A 10,869-nucleotide genomic window follows, 5' to 3' on the forward strand; every position below is an offset into this window, starting at 1 on the left:
ACATAGTTTATAAAATCTGATGTTTTATTATAAATTAAACTAGCCAACAATATAACAACCTACAAGTCCAGCTGAGATGATTAGACCATTAAACACACAACTGTTTGGATCCTTTACACTTTCTAAAATGGGAGGGTTTTTATTTACTTTTAGTACTTAAAGTACATTTCCCTGATGATACTTACAGACTTTTACTGAAGTAACGTTTTCAATGCAGGACGTTGACTTGTAACAATGTATTTTTACAGTGTGGTATTAGAACTTTTACTCAAGTAGAGGATCTGAATACTTATTCCACCGCTGATCCTAACATATGTGTTTGGATGCTCCAGGTCGGCAGAGCTTCATGAACTTTCCTGAATGTGAAAAAAACAAAGAGCTCATCTGGATTTTGTGATACATAAAACCTGTGATTGTTGGTCATCACTATTTTCTTTGTCCTTTTAGCTCAGGATGTGGAAAAACTGTTAAAACTGAACTGAAACTGAACAGAACAAAATCGTCTTTGACGGAGGATGGACTGACCTCAGTCTGCCCGATAATTTGTAAGAAATCTCACTTCTTTCAATAATTTTCCACAACATGGAGTTTAGCATCTAAGCAGAAGTGAAAAGAAAACAGTAAAGTTCAGAGTATCACAGGAAGGGGAAGCTCTGAATGAACTAAGATATAAAAAAAGATATTTAGTGTGTAAGTACAAGTAAATGCAGGAGATAGGAAGCAACAGCAGTAATGTTGTCAGGTCATGTTTTACTTTTTGTGTGGGTATCTAAGTTATCTCAATTTGATGTATCATCCCAGGGGAATATTTGAATTCACAGCCAGGGGACATAACCAGACAGTTCTGGAGTATGATTTCTTGAAAGTATGAATGCATTGAGACATTGAGGAGACTTCATTTTCTGGTGAATGTTTCAGCAACAATGTGTGCCTTTCTGCCTCAATTTAAGGTGCAAATGTCCGTATTTATTAGGGCAGTGGTTCCCAACCTGGGGTCCGGGCTCCCCTCAGGGGGGGCGGCAAAGATCACAGGGGGGCACAAGTCTTTATCTGGTTTGAGGTTGGGGTAAAAAAAAAAATATTTGCACATGTTAAACAAATTATGATAACACACTAGAATATATAATGTGTACTGTATTAGGGGATGTGCAAAAAAATCGATTCACCTTCAAATCGTGATTCAAGCTCTACCGATTCAAAATCGATTGATAGAATTCCAAAAATCGATTCATATTTTTTTTATATTTAAATTGTATGTCTACTAAAATCACATGGGAATAGTAACTACATTTTTATACTGTGAATCGTTTTTTTAAAATCGAAAATGGATTTAGAATCGAATCTTGACATTTTCTGAATTGTGCACCCCTAGTATTTATGCAGAGTTTCCGCGGGGGTTTAAAAAGTCTAAAATTTCGAAAACTATTTTAGGCCTTAAAAAAAACAACCAATTAAGTACAATTAAGTATTGTGTTCTAGATTTGAAATAATTTTAAACAGGTCTTATTTTCCCTTCGTCCATGCAACGCTACCTTTGATTGGGGGCCAAGGAGTGAAGCTACGAGGCACCAATAGTGATTCTGACTTTTCTTATTATTACACATCTTTCCTCTGCCATGGGAGCCTATGGCATGCCATAGAGAGCCCATAGAACTATGAAGTAAAAAGTTGTGAAATTTGGCACATTGATTTTGGACAGTCTCACAATTACTTTCACCAAGTTCTAGGTCTGCACCACAGGCAGTCTAGCGCCACCAATGGGTTAATGTTGGCGTTGCATGCATGCGATTAACTTTTGAACCGTGTGCCCAATTTAGAACATCGAGATATAGTTGGAGTCCTTGGATGAGGCCAAACTCAACGCACCCCATGATGTCAATATCCGCCATTTTGGCCCATCCGCCATATTGGATTTGATCAAAAACACTAAAATGTTTTCACAGGTCACAAAATTGGTCAGATTTTCACGAAACATTGCACAGATGATCTTCAGACCATGCCTCACAAAAGATATTCCATTGCGTTCTGATATTCGTCAAAGCCAATCAAAATAGACGGCAAAGCCACCAAACAGGAAGTGAACTCATATCTAGACAAGTCTTTCACGTATCAACACCAAACTAAGTAAACAGGGTCCAATTAGGAAGAGGCACAATACATTTGGTGACTTCAGACCTATGGGGGCACTGTAATTAGCAGAATTACATTTTGGCCCATAACGTTTGGTGTGTTTGGAATTAAAACTTACAAGCGGGGTCTGTTAATACTTTGGGAGGTCCTCAGTCCGACACATGCTAATTTGTGACGCCAACGTAATTGATCTGGCCGCCATATTGGATTTCATCAAAAACACTAAAACGTTTTCACAGGTCAGAAAACTTCTCAGATTTTCACGAAACTTGGCAAAGATGATCTTCAGACCAAGCCGCACAAAAGTTATCCCATTACGTATTGATATTTAAAAGTGTTTGCCTGTCACAGCCATTCGAAATCGACGGCGAAGCCGCTAAGCAGGAAGTGAACTCACATCTCGGGGAGGCTTTCACGTATCAAAAACAATTTCGATACTTGGACTTGGGACCCCATCCTGAGAACGCATAATAAATTTGGAGTCTCTTGACCACTAGTTGGGTGCTATAATCACAGGACGTAGGCTCATATCTCACCAACGCTTTCATGTATCGAAAGCAAACTTTGTACATGGACTCAAGAGCCAATCCAGAGGACGTAAAATATAATTTGTTGACCTTTGACCACTATGGGGGCGCTATAATTACAGGAAGTGAGCTCATATCTCACCAACGTTTTAATGTATGAAGTCCAAACTTGGTACAGGGACATGGTAGCTGATTGTGAGGATGTGCAAGGAATGTGGTGTCATTTGGCCTCTAGGGGCACTGTAACAAAGTAAATGAGCTGATATCTCAACCATTCTTTATCCAATTGCCAATTGATTTCTGAGGACTATGTTTAACGGCTCCTCAGATCTCTGCAGGGTAAATCCAGACAGCTAGCTAGACTATCTGTCCAACCTGAGTTTTCTGTTGTGCGACTAAAACTACTTTTGAACGTACACATGTTCCACCAAAACAAGTTCCTTCCGAGCCTATTTAGCAGTGGCCCTGCGGCTTTTCTCCAGTGCTTAGTGCAGCCTGAAGACGATTGTGATTGGTTTAAAGAAATGCCAATAAACCAGTGCACGTTTTCCTTCCATCCCCGAATGCAACGTGGAGTAGCCAGACTCTGCTTCAGCGCACTTTGGAGGAGGGTCTGGCAAAGCGAGACTACTTTTAGCCTAACTATATGTCTGTAAGTTAAGTTAACACAGGTAACGTCGGACATATCAGATCGTGCCTGTCGCAATACATCTGTGTTTAATTGCAGTTTGCAAACAGTGCACAACTAGGTTGTGAACCTAAAATGCTAGGCAACGTTTATGGATTCACCAATATATAAAACATTTACAACCCGAAAACAAATGTTATCTTTTATAGAAGAATTGAAATACTCAAAAGAAAAATTTCAAAGAAAAAAAGACCAAACATTTACTGGAAAAATGTTCATATTGTCTGTTCAGTTTAAAACATACCATAGAGTAAAGCTTTCTTCTTTCATTCTCCTCAGATGTGCAGCGTTGAAAGAAAAAATTCACCTCCACCTCAAAGTTAGATCCCAAACACCATCATGCAATATAAAGGAAGTTGGCTTCTGTTCCTTGTTCCTCTTCTGTCTTTCCTGCTTCATTACAACCCCTTACTGGCTTTTTCACTGAAAAACTGCACGATTGACTACTCTGAAGACGCAAATAAGCTGTGGGTTAAATGTGAACAGCGCAGCCTCACCGCTATTCCCAACGACATACCCAGAAATGCATCATCACTGGATCTCAGCTCAAACAGCATTTCAAAGATCACCGGGACAGATTTTAAATATTTACCAAAGCTCACCTTTGCAGGTTTGGAAATTAATTTGATTTCGCACATTGATGATGGAGCTTTTTCAGATTTGGAAAAGTTAAAGGTCCTCTTCCTGTTCAACAATAATCTTACAAAAGTGACAGACAACATGTTTCAAGGACTGTCTGAACTAGTAATGCTATCTCTGATGAGTAACCGTATCAGTTATATCTCCCCTGTGGCCTTTCAGTCCCTGGTCAGCTTAAAGCAATTAGATCTGGGCTCTAATTACCTACAACAAATAGCAGATGTTGCTCCCATCTTTAAACTACCAACTTTAAATGAGTTGTGTCTTGGGAACAACAAGTTCACCTATTTTCAAACAGATGACCTGCCTTTAAACGTCTCAAACATAAAGACCCTGTTGCTGACTATGAACCCTCTGAGAAAGTTCAGTCTTACAAAAGACGTCTTTCCTCATTTGTGGTTTCTCGACTTGAGTAAGTGTAGTAGCGACATTGAATGGGACGTTTCAAACAAGACCTTTCTGAGAAACCTGACTAGTTTGGCTCTAGGTGGAACTTATATTAGCTTTGAGTCATACCGTGCGGTGCTGCAGACCACTGACTCGCTACAAGAACTTTTTCTGACGTCGATGAAGGCGAGGATAGATGAAGGTCTCATAGATGTCGCCTGCCAAATTTCTTCACTAAGAACTCTTGATTTAGGGTTTAATCACATTGTCAGCATAGACGACAACCTGCTGAAGTCTTGTTCTCAGATCACTGAGCTCAGTTTATTTTCCACCAATCTGTCCAAGATGTCAGAGCATTCACTCAGATCCATTTCACAGCTCAGGCATCTGGTTTTGGGCGGTAACCAACTGTCCAAAGTGCCCCTCGCAATCAGAGGACTCTCCACACTGGAAACCTTGGATCTGAGCTCCAACTACATCACTGAACTTGACTGCAACGCTTTCCTGAATTTGACAAGATTAACAACGCTTAATCTCAATCACAATCTCATTTCAAAAATTAAAGGATGTGTTTTTCAAAACTTGAATGATTTGAAAGAACTTAATATTGGAGAAAATGCTGTTTTTACTTTTGACAATACCTTCAAGGTTGGCTTGCAGAAACTAGAATCTTTGAATTTACACAATAATGGGTTCTTACAGCTCATGCCAGAAGACTTTAGCAACCTGTCCTCCCTCCGTTCTTTGGATTTAGAAGCAGACACATGTTACATAGTGTATGAAGGGGCTTTCCAAGGACTCAATAATCTTCAAACTCTTAGTATTTCACTCGGAAATTACAGAAAAGAGATGTTCATAGGACTCGCACAGTTAGAGTATCTGACATTACATTATAGCTGGAAACCTGGAAGTTCTCAACAAAATGATTATTCACCTTTCTTAAATTTACCTAACTTGAAGAAGCTTATACTCAAAGATTACAACACATTTCCTGTTCAGGACATTACACAAGATCTGCTCAAGGGCCTTAAATCATTAGAGTTCTTAACGTCTGACAATTTCTTCAGGATGTCGTTGCACCCAGACACATTTAAACACACTCCCCGACTGAAGGTTCTTCAGATAATAAACAGCTATTTGTCACATTTAACCCCTGAACTGTTCTGGCAAATTCCAAACTTGCAAAAACTCGATCTCTCCAACAATAAACTGAGGTATTTGGATTTCCTCGGCGGGGCGAACCTGCTGACCCTCAGATGGCTAAAACTCAACGGGAATGAGTTGTCGGTCATTAACGAAACGGCCCTCCAATGCCTCCCTGCGTTGACGTACCTGGACCTGAATAACAATCCTTTAACGTGCGAATGCTCCAATGTTGGCTTCAACCAATGGGTGCAAAGCAACAACCAGACGCAGGTAGTTAATGGCCACCAGTATACTTGTGCCTTTCCTGTGAGCCAACAGGGGAACAAGTTCCTGGACTTTGACACTAGCTCCTGCTGGATAGACGCTGGCTTCTTCTGCTTCATATTCAGCACTTGTCTGATTCTGATTACACTCCTCGCATCCTTCTTTTACCATTTCCTGAGGTGGCACCTTGCCTACGCCTACTACCTCTTTCTGGCCTTCGTCTACGATAAGAGGAGGAGGGGAAGGGAGGGCTCTTCTCACCACTACGATGCTTTTGTCTCCTACAACGTTTACGATGAAGCCTGGGTCTACGAAGAGATGCTTCCAGTGCTGGAGGGGGAGCAAGGATGGAGACTCTGTCTGCACCACAGAGACTTCGAACCAGGTCTGTTTGTATTTAAAGGGTCATTTCGTTATTGTTTTCTCAACCTGGAGACTACTTTGCATTGCTGTCTGAGTGACTAATGTGAAAACATTTTTTTGAAATTGGTCCCGAATAGAGACAGAGCGCATTCATATGGAGGATATATTTATTCATAATTCAAATTGAAAGTCCAAAGAGAAAACAAAGCAAGATCAAATTAAAAATAATATTTTACTATGCAAAAACTAACTATACTAGGAAAAATAATGCCATAATTGAATTTTAAAAAGAAAAAGGAAACTGAAAAAGCAAAGTTGAAATGTAAAATGATTTATCTTTCGAATTTTGCATTTGACTTTTCTATCTGGATTTATCATTTGGCTTTTCCATTTCAATTTAACATTTGGCTTTTTCATTTGGACTTGACAGATGTCAATGTAAGAGGATGACGCGATGGGCTCTGTTTCTATAGAACGAGAACGCTGTAACCGGCAGCGAACCGGGCTGCGATGTGACCCATTAGGACAAATGAAATCCACATCCTCAAGTTCATCCTCTAAAAGTGATATTTTTGCCACTGAACAGGCTGAGAATATTATTCTAAGTGTCTGACAACATTATGGAAAGGATCTCTACAGAGATAGACCTTTTAGTTAAAGAGTAGGACCCTTTTTGTTCAACCAGAAACAGCTCCAAAATCACCATCATAAAAACCTACCAGACTCCATGTAAATAATCACTACTTTTAGCATATATAGAGCCAGCATATTTTTTACATGTAAATGGGTGAATTATGGATTTATTTTAACCAGAGTGGTGATTGTTGGAACAGTGGAAAGACGAACCAAGACGGGCTGATAGTTTGATTTTGTTTCTATCAACTTTAAATTAAGTGTGTTTTACGACAATAAAATTAACCCCAACTCTAATAAATCGAGTGAGAAGTAGGGTCATTTTCTAATACACTTCTTTAATGACTTCTGCCATGGCCTCAATTTTCAGACCTGAAGGCCACTTCCATTTCTTTTTTACAGTTATGGACAAAAGGTAGGACGGAAGAGTCCTGAACTTGCAAAGAAGATTCCTGTTTCTTATTCAACTTAGAGCCATGGAGAAAGAGTCACTAGGCAGTTTGTCGGAGCAGCTCCAAGTAGAAAAAAGCCTTTTTTATTTAATTCTTGCTAGTCTAAAAGCGGCTGTTGTTTTCACAGGTAAGCCCATCGTAGAAAACATTACAGACGCCATCTACGGCAGCAGGAAGACCATCTGTGTGATCAGCCGACACTACCTGCAGAGCGAGTGGTGCTCCAGAGAGATCCAGATGGCCAGGTAGGCAGCACCGCCTCTAAGTCTAGGTACTAGTGATGCTAACTTTGAGTGTTTTTTTCAACTGATAGTCAACGCTCGTTAAACATACATGAACCGTTAACCGACAACAAGGAAAGGGAGTCCAAATCCATACTTTCCATGATCCGTGGACAACTACGGACTTGTAGCAGGTAGCACTTTCCTAGAACCGCATGCACGTCTGACTCATAAAGGTCTACAGCAGCCTGCAGCTTGCATGTCTGAGCCAGCCTGGTTGTGGCTAGAAGGGATACAGCTACGGACGGAAGTTATGCAAGTTATGTAAAATCTCGCAAAATCGAATTCAATAACGTTATAGTAAATATAACTTTGCCTGAACTTAACTCTCGTTTTGGTGCCTCAACTTAATTGTCGTTTGGTGCTTAAAATTAACTAAATGTTTTGGAGCCTGAACTTAACTGTCGTTTTGGTGCCTAAACTTAACGCTAAGAGCCCTAAGGCATCGTCCACGACGCCAAACGTCACCTCTGATTAATATTTAGATAATTTGATAACAGTTTAATATAGCTTCTTACCGATTTTTTCCTGCTAAAAGCTAAGTTTTTCTTTTGTTTTGCTGCCAAATTTAACTGTCGTTTTGGTGCCTAAACTGTAGCTGCGCCGTATTTGTATCCCTTGTAGCTACAAGACGGCCGATTCAACGCGCCAGTTCTCATGACGCGACTTGTAGCCCTCCGTTGTGAGCGCCGTCTAGCAGAGAGCCAATAACAAAAAAAAGAGCTTATAACTTATCTTGTTCCCAAACTAATTGGAGCTTATGTTGTGTGTTTTGGTCCCTGCAGCTACCGTCTGTTTGACGAGCAGGACGATGTGCTGATCCTGCTGTTTATGGAGGACATCCCTGCCCGCGAGCTGTCTCTGTACTACCGAATGAGGAGTCTGGTGAAGAGACGCACCTACCTGAGCTGGCCGCAAGCCGGTCAACACACGGGAGTCTTCTGGGAGAACATACGGCGAGCTCTGAGGACACCTGGAAGTCCCACGGACAACCCAATCAGGGGTTTCTTTCAGAACCCGGCATGAAAAACAAACTTTTAAATTGTCATAAATAGCATATTTCAAAAAGGATTTAAATGGGTTTTTCTTACCTGTAAAGGTCATTTGATTGATGTGTCAAATAGTATGAGAGATTTTAACTGGGTCGGGCTTGGACATAAATACGCGGCCCGATCACCACTCTAATTTGTTAGTCCTGGGGAGGTAATGTGGAGTTGGAGGAGATATCTGGTGCGTATGTTTAGAGGATCGGAGAGCCACTTCATTCACGCTTCTGGGAATCAACGTGGCGCAACTGGTGGGTATCAAACATTGACTTGAATGGCAGCGATTGCCCGCGGTGCCTCCCGAACGCAACACGTATCAATTAGGAAAACAGGGGTAGAAGTTTGTCATAAGTTTTAAAAGATCTGTGGGTAGATGCAATGACATTGCATTTTCATTCAGGGAACTTCATCGGGCAACTTTTACTGTTTGAATAGTATTCCATCCATCCATCCATCCATCCATCTTCGTCCGCTTATCCGGTGTCGGGTCGCGGGGGGAGCAGCTCAAGCAGGGGACCCCAAACTTCCCTTTCCCGAGCCACATTAACCAGCTCCGACTGGGGGATCCCGAGGCGTTCCCAGGCCAGGTTGGAGATATAATCCCTCCACCTAGTCCTGGGTCTTCCCCAAGGCCTCCTCCCAGCTGGACGTGCCTGGAACACCTCCCTAGGGAGGCGCCCAGGGGGCATCCTTACCAGATGCCCGAACCACCTCAACTGGCTCCTTTCGGCGCAAAGAGCAGCGGCTCTCTCCGAGCTCCTCACGGATGACTGAGCTTCTCACCCTATCTCTAAGGGAGACGCCAGCCACCCTCCTGAGGAAACCCATTTCGGCCGCTTGTACCCTGGATCTCGTTCTTTCGGTCATGACCCAGCCTTCATGACCATAGGTGAGGGTAGGAACGAAAACTGACCGGTAGATCGAGAGCTTTGCCTTCTGGCTCAGCTCTCTTTTCGTCACAACGGTGCGATAGATTGAATGCAATACCGCACCCGCTGCGCCGATTCTCCGACCAATCTCCCGCTCCATTGTCCCCTCACTCGCGAACAAAACCCCCCAAAGTACTTGAACTCCTTCACTTGGGGTAAGGACTCATTCCCTACCTGGAGAAGGAATTCCATCGGTTTCCTGCTGAGACCCATGGCCTCCGATTTAGAGGTGCTGATCCTCATCCCAACCGCTTCACACTCGGTTGCGAACCGATCCAGTGAGTGCTGAAGGTCGCAGGCCGATGATGCCATCAGGACCACATCATCTGCAAAGAGCAGCGATGAGATCCCCAGCCCACCAAACTGCAACCCCTCCCCACCCCGACTACGCCTCAATATCCTGTCCATAAATATTACAAACAGGATTGGTGACAAAGCGCAGCCCTGGCGGAGGCCAACCCTCACCTGAAACGAGTCCGACTTACTACCGAGAACCCGGACACAGCTCTCACTTTGGTCATACAGAGATTGGATGGCCCTGAGTAGAGACCCCCTCACCCCATACTCCCGCAGCACCTCCCACAGTATCTGCCGGGGGACCCGGTCATACGCCTTCTCCAAATCCACAAAACACATGTAGACCCGGTTGGGCATACTCCCAGGCTCCCTCCAGGATCCTTGCGAGTGAAGAGCTGGTCCGTTGTTCCACGACCAGGACGGAATCCGCATTGTTCCTCCTCAACCCGAGGTTCGACTATCGGCCGAACCCTCCTTTCCAGCACCTTGGAGTAGACTTTACCAGGGAGGCTGAGAAGTGTGATACCCCTATAATTGGCACACACCCTCTGGTCCCCCTTTTTAAAAGGGGGAACCACCACCCCAGTCTGCCACTCCTTTGGCACCGTCCCAGACTTCCACGCAATGTTGAAGAGGCGTGTCAACCAGGACAGCCCCTCCACACCCAGAGCCTTGAGCATTTCTGGACGGATCTCATCAATCCCGGGGCTTTGCCACTGTGTAGTTGTTTGACTACATCAGTGACTTCCGCCTGGGAAATCGGCGACAATCCCCGTTATCCTCCAGCTCTGCCTCTAACATAGAGGGTATTAGTCGGATTCAGGAGTTCCTCAAAGTGCTCCTTCCACCGCCCTATTACCTCCTCAGTTGAGGTCAACAGTGTCCCATCCTTACTGTACACAGCTTGGATGGTTCCCGCTTCCCCTCCTGAGGTGGCGAACAGTTTTCCAGAAGCACCTTGGTGCCGACCGAAAGTCTTTCTCCATGTCTTCTCCAAACTTCTCCCACACCCGCTGCTTTGCCTCTTTCACGGCAGAGGCTGCAGCCCTTCGGCCCCTTTCAGTACCCTGCAACTGCCTCCGAGTCC

At 43.3% G+C, this 10,869-nt stretch overlaps 1 protein-coding gene across 1 annotated transcript; it reads left to right on the plus strand.

Annotated features, from left to right (window-relative positions):
- The first annotated feature begins 3,684 nt into the window (after nucleotides 1-3,684).
- On the plus strand, nucleotides 3,685-8,536 carry LOC114546213 (toll-like receptor 13). The gene is made up of 3 exons (XM_028564902.1): nucleotides 3,685-6,166; nucleotides 7,357-7,474; nucleotides 8,296-8,536. The coding sequence occupies exons 1-3, from the start codon at nucleotides 3,685-3,687 to the stop codon at nucleotides 8,534-8,536; spliced, it is 2,841 nt and encodes a 946-aa protein (XP_028420703.1).
- The last annotated feature ends 2,333 nt before the right edge of the window (nucleotides 8,537-10,869 follow it).

Source organism: Perca flavescens, chromosome 19, assembly GCF_004354835.1.
Source record: "Perca flavescens isolate YP-PL-M2 chromosome 19, PFLA_1.0, whole genome shotgun sequence".
NCBI classification, from domain to species: domain Eukaryota; kingdom Metazoa; phylum Chordata; class Actinopteri; order Perciformes; family Percidae; genus Perca; species Perca flavescens.